General features: G+C 43.6%; 1 protein-coding gene across 1 annotated transcript in view; it reads left to right on the plus strand.

Moving 5' to 3' along the window:
* Window positions 1-14,909, plus strand: part of MTOR (mechanistic target of rapamycin) — a 150,591-nt gene that overhangs the window by 106,719 nt on the left and 28,963 nt on the right. Inside the window, exons 35-38 of the mRNA XM_008069778.2 lie at window positions 7,670-7,795; window positions 7,878-8,009; window positions 11,799-11,914; window positions 12,747-12,864. Coding sequence (XP_008067969.1) covers window positions 7,670-7,795; window positions 7,878-8,009; window positions 11,799-11,914; window positions 12,747-12,864 — 492 coding nt within the window. The remainder of the gene's footprint in view (window positions 1-7,669; window positions 7,796-7,877; window positions 8,010-11,798; window positions 11,915-12,746; window positions 12,865-14,909) is intronic.

A 14,909-nucleotide genomic window follows, 5' to 3' on the forward strand; every position in this document is an offset into this window, starting at 1 on the left:
CCTAGGCTCCAGCAATCCTTCCGCCTCAGCCTTCCAAGTAGCCGGAATTACAGGCATGCGCTACCACGCCCGGGTAATTTTTTGATTTATTGTAGAGATGAGGTCTCCCTGCCCAGGCGGGTCTCGAACCCGCGGGCTCAGGCAATCCACTCATCTCAGCCTCCCAAAGGCGCGGGATTACAGGATGAGCCACCGAGCCCGGCTTGCTTTGTTTCTTTTGCTAAGGATTGTTTTGACTATTCGTGATCATTTATGTTTCCATATGAATTTCTTTTTTTTTTTTTTGAGTTGGAGTCTCACTCTGTCGCCCAGACTGGCGTGCAGCACGCTCCCGGCCACCGCAGCCTCGACCTGCTGGGCTACAGCGATCCTTCCGCCTCAGCCTTCCAAGTAGCTGGAACTACAGGCACGCGCTACCACGCCCAGCTAATTTTTTGATTTATTGTGGAGATGAGGTCTCACCAAGTTGCCCAGGCAGGTCTCGAACCCGCGGACTCAGGCAGTCCACTCACCTCAGCCTCCCAAAGCACGGGATTATAGGCTGAGCCACTGAGCCCGGCTCATATGAATTTCTATATTGTCATTTCCAGGTCTGAGAAGAATAATATTGGTAGCTAAATGGGTATTGCGTTGAATCTGTAGATTGCCTTTGGTAGGATGGACATTTTAACAACGTTGAGTCTCTCTATCCATGAGCATGGAATGTTTTTCTATTTGTTTGTGTCTTCTTAGATATCTTTGACCAGTGTTTTATAGTTCTCATTGTAAAGGTCTTTCACTTCTCTTGTTAGGAAGATGCTGAGGTATTTCTTTTTATGTGTGGTTATTGTGAATGGGATTGTGCTTTTTATTTGGGTCTCCACCTGCTTATTGTTGGTGTATAGGAATGCAACTGTCTTTTGCACATTTACTTTGTAGGCTGAGACTTTGCCAAAGTCTTTTATCAGTGCAAGCAGGTTTTTGACAGATTCTCTTGGATTTTCAAGGTACAGGATCATATCATCAGCAAAGAGGAATAACTTGACTTTCTCTTTTCCTATTTGGATACCCCTGATTTCCTTCTCTTGTCTAAATTGCCCTAGCTAGGACTTCCAACACAATGTTGAACAAGAGGGGTGAGAGTGGGCAGCCTTGTCTTGTTCTAGTTTTCAGGGGAAATGTTTCCAGTCTCTGTCCATTTAGCAATATGTTAGCTGTAGGTTTATCATAAAAGACACCTATTATTTTGAGGTATGTTCCTCTATACTTATGTGTTTGAGGGTTTTTATCAAGAATGGATGCTGGATTTTATCAAAAGCTTTTTCTGCATCTAATGATATAATCATGTGGTTCTTGTTTTTACATCTATTGATGTATTTAATTACATTTATGGTCTTGAGAATGTTGAACCAGCCCTGCATCCTGGGGATGAAGCCCACTTGGTTATGAGGGATGATTTTTGAGATGTGTTTTTGGATCCAATTTGCTGGACTCTTCTTGAGGATTTTTGCATCTCTGTTCATAAGGGATATTGGCCTGTAGTTCTCTTTTTTTGTTGGATCTTTACCTGGTTTGGGTATCAGTGTGATGTTAGCTTCGTAAAATGATTTGGGGAGAATTCTATCTTTCTCAATTACCTGGAATACTTTCAATTGGATTGATATCAGCTCCTCCTTGTACATTTTGTAGAATTCTGCTGGAAAGCCATCTGGTCCAGGGCTCTTTTTTTGGAGGTAGTTTTCGTATGACAGAGTCAATTTTGTGGGTTGGTATTGGACTATTTAGTGTCTCAGTGTCTTCTTGTTTTAACCTGGAGAGGTTGTGTGATGTCAAAAAGTCCTCCATTTCATTTAGGTTATCAAGTTTGTTTCCATATAGGTGTACATAATAATCTCTGATAATCTTTTGTATTTCTTTGGGGTCAGTTGTAGTTTGATCTTTTGTATTTCTGATTGTGTTTATTTCAACTGTTTCTCTCTTTTTCTTAGTCATTCTGGCTAGGGGTCCATCAATCTTGTTAAATCTTTCAGAGAACCAGCTTTTTGTTTTGTTGATGTTTTCTGTGATATTTTTGTCTTCTGTGTCCCGTATTTGAACTCTTAGTTTGGTGATTTGGATTCTTCTGCTAAAGTTTCGGTTTTGGTGGTCTTCTCTTTCCAGGTCCCTCAGGTGATTTGTTAGGCTCTCAACTTGTTATCTTTCCATTTTCTTTTCTTTTTTTTTTTTTTTTTGAGTTGGAGTCTCACTCTGTCGCCCAGACTGGAGTGCAGTGGCCGCTCCCGGCCACCGCAGCCTCAACCTGCTGGGCTCCAGCGATCCTTCCGCCTCAGCCTTCCAAGTAGCTGGAACTACAGACACGCGCTACCACACCTGGCTCATTTTTTGATCAATTGTAGAGATGAGGTCTCGCTAAGTTGCCCAGGTGGGTCTCGAACTCAGGCAGTCCACTCACCTCAGCCTCCTAAGGCGTGGGATTACAGGCTGAGCCACCGAGCCCGGCTTCCATTTTCTTAAAGTGTGCTCATAGAGATATAAATTCCCCTCTTAGAACTACTTTCATGGCATCCCAGAGATTTTGGTAAAATGTTTCTTCATTTTCATTTGCTTCCAGGAATCTTTTAATTTCTGCTTTGATTTCTGTGTTGACCCAGTAGTTGTTTGGCATCATGGAGTTTAGTGTCTATGTCTTTTTGGGCTTTGGGGAAATGTTGTTGGTGTTGATATTTATTTTTATTCCACTGGGGTCTGAGAATGTGCATGGCAAGATTTCAACCTTATGAAATTTGTTTATGCTTGATTTATAGCCAAAGATGTGACCAATCTTGGAGTATGTTCCATGTGGTGATGAGTAGAATGTATATTCTGTGGTTGTTGGGTGGAATAATCTGTAGGTATCTATTAAGTCCATTTGGTCAAGTGTCGAGTTTAGTTTCTGAATCTCTTTGTTGATTTTTCACCTCGATGAGCTACCTAGGGCTGTTAGTGGGGTATTCAAGCACCCTGCTATAATAGTGTGAGAGTCAATATCTTCTTTTAGTTTACTTAGTAGTTGCTTTATAAATGCTGGTGCTCCTGTGTTGGGTGCATATATGTTTAGGATGGATATTTCTTGTTGAGGGATTGAACCTTTTATCATTATGTAGTGTCCTTTTGCATTTTTTAAAATTTTTGATAGCTTAAAGGTTGTTTTGTCTGATATTAAGATCATGACTCCTACCTTCTTTTGTGATCCATTTGCCTGGAAATTTGTTTTCCATCCTTTAACTTTGAGTCTGTGTGCGTTCCTTGTGTTGAGGTGAGTTTCCTGGATGCAGCAAATAATTGGGTCATGGTTTCTTATACAGTTTGCCGTTCTGTGTCTTTTCAGTGGTGCATTTAGTCCATTCACATTCAGGCTGATTGTTGAAATGTGTTGTTTATCCCTGTCATGAGGTTCTTGTAAAACTTTTCTTTTGGCTTTGTGGTGGATGTATGTGTGTGTTTTCAAGTTTCTTGTTGCACTGTATTCTCTGTTGATTTTGTTCTCTGCTGTTCTGTTGGAAAGTATGGTCATTTTTTTTTCTTTCTTCTGTGCTTAATACCTTTTTAAGTGTCTCCTGTAGAGCTGGTCTGGAAGCTGCATAATCTCTTAGGAATTGGACGTCTGGGAAGAATATTAATTCTCCATCACTGACGAAGCTGAGCTTGGCTGAGTAGGAAATTCTTGGTTGAAATTGTTTATCTTTGAGGACTTTGAATATAGGACTCTAGTCCCTTCTTTCTTGTAGTGTTTCTGCTGATAGGTCTGCTACTGTTCTGATTGGTTTTCCCCAGTAGGTAGTCTGACATTTCTCTCTTGCTGCCTTGAGAATTTTTTCTGTTGTGCCTACTTTATGTAGGCAAATTACTATATGTCTAGGGGTTGGTCTTCTCATTTGATGTCTTGTGGGGGTTCTCTGTATCTCTGTATCTGTGAGTTGTGCTTGGCTGGTCACATCTTGGTGAGATGGAGAAAGTTTTCTTGGATTACCTCCTGGAATATTTGCTCCAAGTTGTTCTCCATTTCCCTTTCTTCTTATGGTATACCAATCAGGCATAGGTTCAGCCTCTTGATGTAATTGCACATCTCTTATATAGGCTTTGTTCTTTCATTCTGAGTCTTCTTTCTATGTTTTTTACAGATTGGGTTAATTCCATGTTCTGGTCTTCAAGGTCTGAGATTCTTTCTTTAGCTAGATTAATTCTACTTTCCATGCTTGTCATCTTGTTATTTATTTCCTGGATGAAATTTTTTATTGCCATAATTTCTGTTACAAGTTCTTTCAGTGTTGCATCTTGTCTTTCTTGAGTCTTAGTCACTCTTTCCATCCATTTCCTAATCCCTGTCATATTCTGTCCCTCACACTCTTACCCAACATGCTTTTCCTGCTCCTCTATGTGATACTCAACTTTCAAAAATGCAGAACACAAAGGCTCTTCAAGGTTTTAACTGTGAGAAAATGACCAATTTTCCAAACTCTCCTTACTCTTCTTTAGGAATAAAAGAAAATGTCTTTAATAAGCGCTACTTATGGGTCAGGCGTGGTGGCTAACACCTATAATCCCAGCACTTTGGGAGGCTGAGGTGAGAGGATTACCTGAGCCCACGGGTTTGAGACCAGCCTGGGCAACTTGGTGAGACCTTGTCTCTACAATAAATTTTTAAATAATTAGTCAGGCATGGTGGCGTGTGCCTGTAGTTCCAGCTACTTGGAAGGCTGAGGCGGAAGGATCACCTGAGCTCAGCAGGTCAAGGCTGCGATGGCCGTGAGCATGCCACTGCATTCCAGCCTAGGCGACAGAATAAGACTCCAACTCAAAATAATAATAATAATAATAATAAGTGCTACTTGTGATCAGGCAGTTGGGAATCATAACCTCCAAATATGTGGTTCTCAGCCTTAGCGGTACAGTAGAATCATGTGGAGAGCATTTAAATCCTGAAGCCCAGGCCACTTAAATCAAAATTTCTGGGGGTAGACTCAGGATCGGTGTCTTTTTTTTTTTTCCTAATATACTAATGAAGACAGATCAGTAAATTTTCAGGTTCCCCAGATGATTCCAAAAGCCAAAACTAAGAACCACTGCTCTAACTACACTTACTGACCAACTGCATCCCTCTTTTTAAATGGGATTGCCTTATGTTCTCATTCGCCAACTCCTGCTGTAGTTCCTTAGATCAGAGTCATCCTATCGTCTCTATTCAGACTTTTTTCCACTTCAGTTTCTCCTTGTAGGGAAACTTTTCCAAGTCCTCCGCCAGTGTTTCATTGTCACATTCTGAATATTTTAGCATAAGGAGCTGACAATTCCAGATCTGGGAGTCAGCAGTCCTAAGTGTTCCGAAGAGGGTGGCCAGTTCTCCCATTCCTTGAGTAGGTAGGATGGGAAGATCATCACCAAAAAAAAAAAAAAAGAGAGAGAGAGAGAGAGGGAGAGAGAAGGCCTTTACCACTCCAGAAACCATTTGTCTCCCTGCTTGTCATAATCGACTATCTCAATTATAAGCCATTTCTTCTTGGCCAGATCCACACCTGATTCCAAATTCTTGCTCCAGACTAGTCGAGGTTTGTGCTTCCAGGTTTTCAGTAGGATGTGACAAAACCTTTTGACTCCAAGCTGCATTCCTGCCTGGGAAGTCAGAGCACATTCCCCTGGACAGGAAAGAGCAGTGGGCAAAGGAACATCTGTGAGTACAGTCGTTTAGGGCTCTAAAATGAGCACATACAGTTCTTTTACATGTTTTATTAGTAATCTTGAAATGTTCAGTGAATGTTTTGATGGAAACTGTCTCCTGGGCACCAGAAAGAATTCCACAAATCAGGCATTTCTCACTTGACTTGTACTTATCCCAGTTTTTTGAAGTGCTTGTAATAGGGTGAAGAATTTCTATATCAAAGCTCTAGCGAATCTTCCAACATTCTGACAAGTGGGACTTGATCCAGATATAAACTTGGAAGGGGGATGCATTGAATGAGTCTGACTTTAGTGGGTCCAGGGCACTGTCATCACCTTAAACCTTTGTGACTTTCCTATCTTGAGACACCAAGATGCCTTTTGGCTTACAGATCAAATCATTTTAGCATCTGGGAGAAACTAGCCATTGGTGAGAGGTACCAAAACAACCACTCAATGTACTTTTTTCTGTTTTTCTAATTTTTCAAATCATTGTTGTCATACTTCATGGGATGGAAAATATGGCCCAAGTCATGAAAATAAAGCATTCCGTTTGTGATGGAAATTTGGCTGTTATGGATAGCTTGCTGTCAGATGAACTGCTGGGGCTAGAGAGCTACCATGTTGTGGTCAAGTCATTTACATTAAAATCCCCAATAAGTATCTCCTGCAGGGCAATTTGAGAGATCAGCCTTACCTACACTGGGTCTTTTCTTGCCGTGGGTTCTCCACTCAGGCTCAGAACGCATCCTAGTATGGCCAGAAGCCTGAGATCATTTGCTAGACTTTTAAGTTTATCTCCATGGAGTACAGTTCCATGGGTTCTTAGAATTCACCCATAAAGTAATAAATCTCAGGAACCCATCTCCCCTCCTGAATCTGACTTCTTACCAGCGAGGGTGAAAAAGAAGTTACAGTTGTTAGATATAAAACTTTTTTTTTTTTTTTGAGTTGGAGTCTCACTCCATCGCCCAGGCTAGAGAGCCGTGGCACATTCACAGCCACCCCAGCGTCGACCTACTGGACTCTGGCAATCCTTCCACCTCAGTCTCCCAAGTAGCCGGAACTACAGGTGCACGCTATTACATCTGACTAATTTTTTTGATTTATTGTAGAGACAAGGTCTCACCAAGTTACCTGGGCTGGTCTCAAACCCATGGGCTCAGGCAATCCACTTGCCTCAGCCTCTCAAAGTGCTGGGATTACACTCTGAGTCACCGAGCCCGGCTGTTAGATATAAAATTAGCTAAGGCTGGGCACAGTAGCTCACACCTATATCCCAGCACTTTGGGAGGCCGAGACAGGAGGATTGCTTGAGGCCAGGAGTTGGAGGCTGCAGTGAGTTGAGCACTCCAGCCTGATCAACAGAGTGAGAGCTGCCCGGGCTCGGTGGCTCAGCCTGTAATCCCAGCACTTTGGGAGGCCAAGGCAAGTGGATTGCCTGAGCCCACGGGTTCAAGACCCGCCCGGGCAACTTGGCGAGACTCTGTCTCTACAATAAATGAAAAATTAGCCAGGCATGGTAGTGCACGCCTGTAGTTCCAGCTACTTGGAAGGCTGAGGCGGAAGGATCGCCAGAGCCCAGGAGGTCAAGGCTGCGGTAGCCGGGAGCGTGCCACTGCACTCCAGTCTGAGCGACAGAGTGAGACTCCAACTCAAAAAAAAAAAAAAAAAAAGAGTGAGAGTCTGTCTCACCAGAGCCCTGTGAAGTTGGTACTATTTTTATTCCGCTTTGCAGATCAGTCGAGGAGCGGTTAAGTGCCTTGCCCAAGTCACATAGATAGTGAGTGGTGGAGGCAAGATTCAAACTCCAGGCCCCATACTTTCCTGCCTCTGGAGTTGCTGAGAATTCCTCAGAGGTGTTTCTTGCCCTTAAATGCCCTTAACCTGAGAAAGGTGAGATTCTATCACTGTATCTCCTGTGTTGAGTAGATTTTGCTGTTGCTTGCTGTTGCTTGCAGAGGACAGATCTAACCTTCATTTCTGAATGTTCCAGGGCTGCCAGCGTATCGTAGAGGACTGGCAGAAAATCCTTATGGTGCGGTCCCTTGTGGTCAACCCTCATGAGGACATGAGAACCTGGCTCAAGTACGCAAGCCTCTGTGGCAAGAGCGGCAGGCTGGTGAGTGGCCCCCACGTGGGCAGGGCATGGTGCTCCTGGGCCGTCCAGTTTTGTCTATAACCCAGCCTCTCTTGTTTTTAAGGCTCTTGCTCATAAAACCTTAGTGTTGCTCCTGGGAGTTGATCCGTCTCGGCAACTTGACCATCCTCTGCCAACAGTTCACCCCCAGGTGACCTATGCCTACATGAAAAACATGTGGAAGAGCGCCCGCAAGGTCCGTGTCTGAATCCCCCAGCAACAGATCACCTTCTCCAGAATGCTCCCCCACACTGCTTCTCACTGCCCCCTTAAAGGCCAGAAAGCAAACAATGTTCAACCACCTCCCACAGCGTCAGGGAGTTTCTTCCTGTTATGAAGCTGTTTGGCCTGATTCCACAAAGTGAATCATGGTGGAGGACATGCATGTATGCCCTTGATCAGATCAGGGAGTGTACTCACAGTTTCATTTCTTGGTATCCACAAAGTGCTGGGACATAGGAAAGGCAGTTTTTGCCCCCTAAGAGAAGATCGTCTGTTCAGGACAAAAATAACATCTTCGTGAAAACGCAGATGACAACTTTAACAAGACCAGTTTGGTTTTTTCAGACTTCTAGTCTCCTTTCCTGTCATCAATTTGGATTTAGAAGCAATAACATGCAGGGTGTAATGCTGAAACCAGGAGGGAAGGTCATCTCAAAGGCAGCGTAGAATTTTTCTTATTTTAGTGACAGACAAGCCCTTGGGAAATAGATGTGCTCCTGGTTTGGGTTTTTTTCCAAACCATCTTCCTGGATGATGGTGGTGCTCAACAGTCAGCCCTGGAGGCACAGTCTACACCTGCTTTGGCTCCCTTGTCCTCCTTACCAAAAGGAGGAGGAGCCTCAGCCAGCCTTCCCTCCCTATTATGGTCCCCACAGTGGTGCCTGAAATGAGATAGGAATAGAATTCAGCTGCTGGAGCCACTGCTGTGGTGTGGGATGATCTGAGAGAATAAATATTGATCTCTGCTGAAGGCGTGCTTGGGAGATCTAGGGACTGCATCTTGAAGTGGACCTATTGGACTGGGCGCAGTGGCTCAAGCCTGTAACCCCAGGGGTTCAAGACCAGCCTAGGCAAATTGGTGAGACTTCATCTCTACCCTAAATTTAAAAAAAGAAGAAAGAAAGAAATGGATGACTAGATGGCTAACTCATGACTGTGAATGCCACCCAGAGTCAGATCAACAGCCCTGTACTTAGGTACCTGGTCTTTGACTAGGATTTATAGTGATACCAGGAACCCACGTTTCCTTCTTCAAATGCTCTGCTTTGGGATTCTGGTTTTTGTTGTTTTGTTTTTTGTTTTTTGTTTTTCAGTCTCTGTGTGCCTCTTAGGCCAGAGCATTCTGATTCAAAGCCTGACCTCCTCCAGGCAAATGAGAAATACAGAAGGTGCTGGATCTGGGTATAGTCTGGTTTCCTTCCTATGTATAGCCTCCAAGTCTTTAAATGTCTTGCCGAAGGAGCCTTTTGGTAAAATCTCAACCGAGGGTGTGACTTCTTTCAACATATGACTACAACCCAACTTCTCTATGGAGTATGGCCTTTTCCTAGCCACCCAAATTCTAGTGGAATTAAAATTAGGAACCTATTTAAGGTACTTCAACTTCAAGCCCAGAGCTAGAGTGTCTGGTCTTCATAGTTGAGAAGCTATCCAAAGAAAACTGCTTAATAATTGTGCAGCTGAAGGAAACATTCTGTCTGCTTCACTCTCTTCCACTGTAAACAAGGATTGTACTCTGCCTTGCTTGAGGTAAATGAGAGTATTTGGGGAAGGGTAGACCAGCCCCTGTTATGCCAGAAGGCAGTAGGTATCTGTAGAATGTTCGATAGGTATGTATATATGTATAATAGGTGCGTGTGTAATGTTTTCCTAGGTGAAACACTTCACAGAATGCAGAGACAGGCTGATCCTTCTGTGAAATTTTACTGAGCCAAGGACACCGTTCTTACAAACCACCCGTCAAACCAGAATACTTTACCTACCTAAAATACTGTAGGCCTGAGAGAAGCCCCTTCATCCAAGTGACTGGTCCTTCATTTGTAAAAGAGGAAAAATCACTTGGCCCCTCTTCATTTCCTGTGGATGGAGAAAACAAGTTTTAAATAGAACATTTTCAATTCCTTGAAAATAAGTTGGTTCATAGTATAAAGTAGAAAGATATTAGATTCCTCTATCCTGGATAAATGTAATATTGTGCTTCCAATCCAAATTAATACCCAGTTCCCCAGCTTTGGCAATTTATTTTTTGTTCAACTCCTATTAAGTCCACCAGAGAGTTTAAACTCTAGGTCTGGATTGTTGACACCACATAGTTTATGGGTTCTGAAAAGCACCTTTCATCAAAGTTTCTAGTTTAGTTCCTGCCTGCTTGATGTACACACTTAATCACACTGAGTCATCAGTCACCTTTTTAGTGATTGATTATTTTTTGCACTGATTATTTTTTCCCCAATTCTTTTAATCAGATGTAAGTCTTGTCAATGTAGTTCTCCTAGAAAGAAAAACTAAAAGAACATCGATCACTTCCCACATGTGGGATGCTAATATAGTTCATTTTTCAAAGCTGGTGGCGAAGGCAAATGTCTGAGGGAGACTGGTGTCTTGTTAACTGTTGGAACATCTGTGTGTCTGCCTTGTCCCCCTGCTTGGATTAGCGGCCAGATCAATTCTTTATCACATCATTCTGGCTCTAGGTTAAGCCATATCTCTTGATACCAATTAATTCCTTATATTGAAAAGTATCTGAGGTTGGTCCTGGCCCCCAAACCAGGGAATTTCATTTTCCTTCAAGGTTATTATCACTGACATGTTTCTGTTTGAAACAAAAACAAAAACCCCTGTTACATGATTTACCACAATCAGACTTGTTATTTATTTAAAGTCCTGATTTTTTTCCCCTCTTACTCTGCAGCAAAGAACACATAGCCTTAGCCAAGCGCAGTGGCTCACAGTGCCTGTAATCCCAGCATTTTGGGAGGCCAAGGCAAGAGGATTGCCTGAGCCCAGGGGTTCGAAACCGGCCTGGGCAACTTGGCAAGACCTCGTCTCTACAATAAGTCAAAAAATTAGCTGGGCATGGTAGCGCACGCCTGTAGTTCCAGCAACTTGAAAGGCTGAGGCAGAAAGATCGCCTGAGCCCAGTGGGTCAAGACTGGAGTGTAGAGGCTACAGTGACCATGAACGTGCCACTGCACTCCAGCCTGGGCAACAGTGAGACTCTGACTCAAAACAAATAAAATAAAATGGTATGGAACCTATCTGTTAAGATCCTGATGTGTCTGGGTGTGGCAGGCTTGTATAGTACTCCCAGATCTGTGACTCTGTCTCTGTTCTTCCTGGCACAGCTATCTGATCCCAACTCAAATGCCCTCTGCTCACTTTGTATAAAATCCCATAGTGTAAATGGGTCTAACTGCTCAAAACCCATCCTGTTCAACTAGATGTCTGCCTTGCTAGTGTCTTCTCTCTATTCCACTTGGAGGCACGAGGGGCTTCACCCCATCTGTGTTCTTATTTGGGTACTGAGGGGTCTATCTGATTTTTAAATCTATAGTTTTTGCTGTGCTGCATGTCCAAGATACCCTAGTATTTAAGCAAATACCAAAGTTTTACTAGCCTGAAACAATTCCTCATAAGCCTAATTTCCCCCAAGGCAACATATTGATGTGAAGTAAGCAGTTGTGTCAGATTACTTCATATGAATGGTTATTTAGAGTAGCCAGGCATAAAACTTTCCCAGGCCTTATAAAACTAGTAATTATAGTCAGCAAAGAAAGCTGAGATTTAAGTTGAATAAATCATGAATCTTCTTGAAAAGCCCAGTCCTCTCCCAGCATCATGCCTTGGTCCTCTGTCCTCTGGGGTCTTCACCCTGTGTTCTCTTTGGAGAGTGATTGATGTGTGCCTATCAAATGAATAATAGTTCCTTTCCCATGGGGTTGGGCCACATGCCAAGTGGCTCTCTGCCTTTGTCCTGTTACAGATCGATGCTTTCCAGCACATGCAGCACTTTGTCCAAACCATGCAGCAACAGGCCCAGCATGCCATTGCTACTGAGGACCAGCAGCACAAGCAGGAACTACACAAGCTCATGGCCCGGTGAGGTGCCCCCTGGTCTGGGGCCAGTCTCATCCCAGCCCTGTCATCCCAGCAGCTTCTACAGCGTGGGGGGTCAAGGCTTCTTGGGTGGCTGGTTGCAGACATCTCTCTCTTCTTTTCCAGTAGGGATCCCAGGCAGCCATCAAATCATCCTTCTCCAAAGTCTCTGCCACTTATTTTCCCAGAGTTCAGCAGCCCAAGAGCACCCGTGTGCTGTCCTGGTGTCTGGCTTTAGAGTTTGATTTCTTGTTTTCAAACACTAATGTTGCTAATCTGATGTGTGACTTCAGTTACTTAACCTCTCCGTACCTCAGTTATTGTATGAAAGAGAGAGTAAAAGTTCCTGTTTCCTAGGGTGATATAGAGTGGTGTGAGGATGGAAAGAGTATGATGTCAAGCATTTAGAGCAGTACCTGGAATACAATAGCAGTCAGTAAATGCCAGCTATTAATTTATTGCAAAGAATGGAGGGGAAGGAAAAAGTAAGGGAGAAACCATATAGCAATAAATAAGAACAGCAACTCACAATAACTGTTACCCATAAAAGTTGGATTTCGGGTAGATAGGTCCAGCCTATCTGTTCTAGGTGCCTGGCTTATGCTGTCATTAAAAGACAAAGGGCAGGAGGGAAACATGATGCCTTAAAAATGTATCCCGAAAGCCCATCTCCTTTCCTCCACATGATTGGAAGTTCTGCTGGTTCCTTCATGTTGCCTCTTGAGAACAAGCACAAACATCAGAAAGGCTCCAGTGCTCCCCTAACAATTCATGGTCTTCTTAGGAGGGTTGTTCTGGGGAAGGAGTAATGTGGGGGCTTGTCTCTCTGTTTCAGGTGCTTCCTGAAACTTGGGGAGTGGCAGCTGAACCTACAGGGCATCAACGAGAGCACAATCCCTAAAGTGCTACAGTACTACAGTGCTGCCACGGAACACGACCGCAGTTGGTACAAGGTGACTCAGGAGCCGGGTGCATGAGAGCCCACCCCCGGCAGCCTTGCGTATCTCCCTTGTGCTTGTGGTCATAGCTGAGCCTCTGTGGAGCTGGTCTGATACTGTGAATTTGCTGTTTCACTTGCCAGTCCTGGCACCTGTCAGAGACCCAAGGAGCCTGCGTTTCCCCTTACAAGTTTAATTGATACAGAAAGATCGATTGATTCTTTTATTTGAGAAATACTCTTTACATCATCATTATGCGTGTGGCGCTGGGGATTTCTGCCATCTAATAGACTCTGAGCTGCTTGTTTTCCTCAGAGCATCTGGACACATAGATAATCTCTGGAACTTTATCTTCCCTTGGGTCATCTGTTCCTGCTCAGCTTTCTTCTGATTTCCATCCCTGCCTACTACTTAACTAAAAACTTAACTTTCTTTGTTTTTATTGGAAAGATCAGGGTAACATCCTGTTATATTACAGGAAACTTTTAGAAAAGACAAACAGAATTAGAAAATGTATAAAAGATGTGATTGATAGAGGGGTGACTCGTGGATGCATACATCTTTGGTGAGAGCACACATTCTCATTGTTTTATATTTTTTTCTGGGAGGCCTTCTGGTAATAGCTGCTTGCTATAGCAGGTGTCATCCATTTCTTTCCAGTATCTCCTTAACTTGCTAATACTTGGTGAATTAATTCCTCTGAAATAAAAACTTGCAGCTGAGCTTTGTGACTCACACCTATAATCCCAACACTTTGGGAGGCCAAGGCGAAAGGATTATTTAAGCCTAGGAGTTTGAGACTAGCCTGGGCAGCATAGCAAGACCTTGTCTCTCCAAAAAAAAAAAATTAGCCAGAGGAGGTAGTACATACTACTGTCTGCTGAGGAGATTATCTGAGCCCAGGAAGTTGAGGCTGTGGGTGAGCCATGATTGTGCCACTGCACTCTAGTCTGGGCGACAGAGTGAGACCCCGACTTCAAACTAACAAACAAACCCCAAAAAAACTTACATCTGAAGACAGCAAAAGCACTAACAATAAAAATCTTCCCCTTGTTTTTTTTTTTTTTTGGTTTTATTTTGAGTCGGAGTCTCACTCTGTTGCCCAGGCTGCAGTGCAGTGGCACGCTCACGGCCACTGCAACCTTAACCTGATGGGCTCTGATGATCCTTCCACCTCAGTCTTCCAAGTAGCTGGAACTACAGGCATGTGCCACCATGCCTGACTAACTTTTTGATTTATTGTAGAGATGAGGTCTCAGCAAGATGCCCAGGCTGGTCTCAAACCCATGGGCTCAGGCAATCCTCACACCTTAGCCTCCCAAAATGCTGGGATTATAGGCGTGAGCCACCGCGCCCAGCTAAAATCTTACCCTTGTTTTAAGCATGCTTCATTTTGATCTGAAAAATGCCCATTTTGTGATAGGAGCTGTACTTACTCTTTTTTATTTTTTATTTTTTAGTTAGAGTCTCGCTCTGTCGCCCAGACTGGAGTGCCGTGGCCGCTCCCGGCCACCGCAGCCTCGACCTGCTGGGCTCTGGCAATCCTTCCGCCTCAGCCTTACAAATAGCTGAAATTACAGGCATGCGCTACCACACCCAGCTGATTTTTTGATTTATTGTAGAGATGAGGTCTCGCTGCCCAGGCGGGTCTCAAACCTGCGGGCTCAGGCAATCCACCCACCTCAGCCTCCCAAAGGCGCAGGATTACAGGCTGAGCCACCGAGCCCGGCTGTTCTTACTCTTTAGGAGAGCTGCTTGTGCCAAGCTAGAAAAGAAGTCCAGTAAACCTTGATTTGGTGGAACCTTACTAATCAGAAGTCCCCCAGCCCAGAGTTACTGTTATTCTTCTTTATTCAACTTTTAGGAGAGAAGCAAATCACAAGGAAAAAACTGGTTCCAGGAGGTTTAGTTTTAAGGTTTTTTAAAAAAATGTTTAAACGTCTATTGTTCTGAAGGATAGTTTTGGTTTTTATTTATTTATTTTATTTTTATTTATTTATTTTTTTGAGTTAGAGTCTTACTCTGTCGCCCAGACTGGAGTGCAGTGGCCGCTCCCGGCC

The sequence above is a fragment of the Carlito syrichta genome, unplaced genomic scaffold (genome assembly GCF_000164805.1).
Source record: "Carlito syrichta isolate Samal-C Ts95f unplaced genomic scaffold, Tarsius_syrichta-2.0.1 Scaffold312205, whole genome shotgun sequence".
Lineage (NCBI taxonomy): Eukaryota > Metazoa > Chordata > Mammalia > Primates > Tarsiidae > Carlito > Carlito syrichta.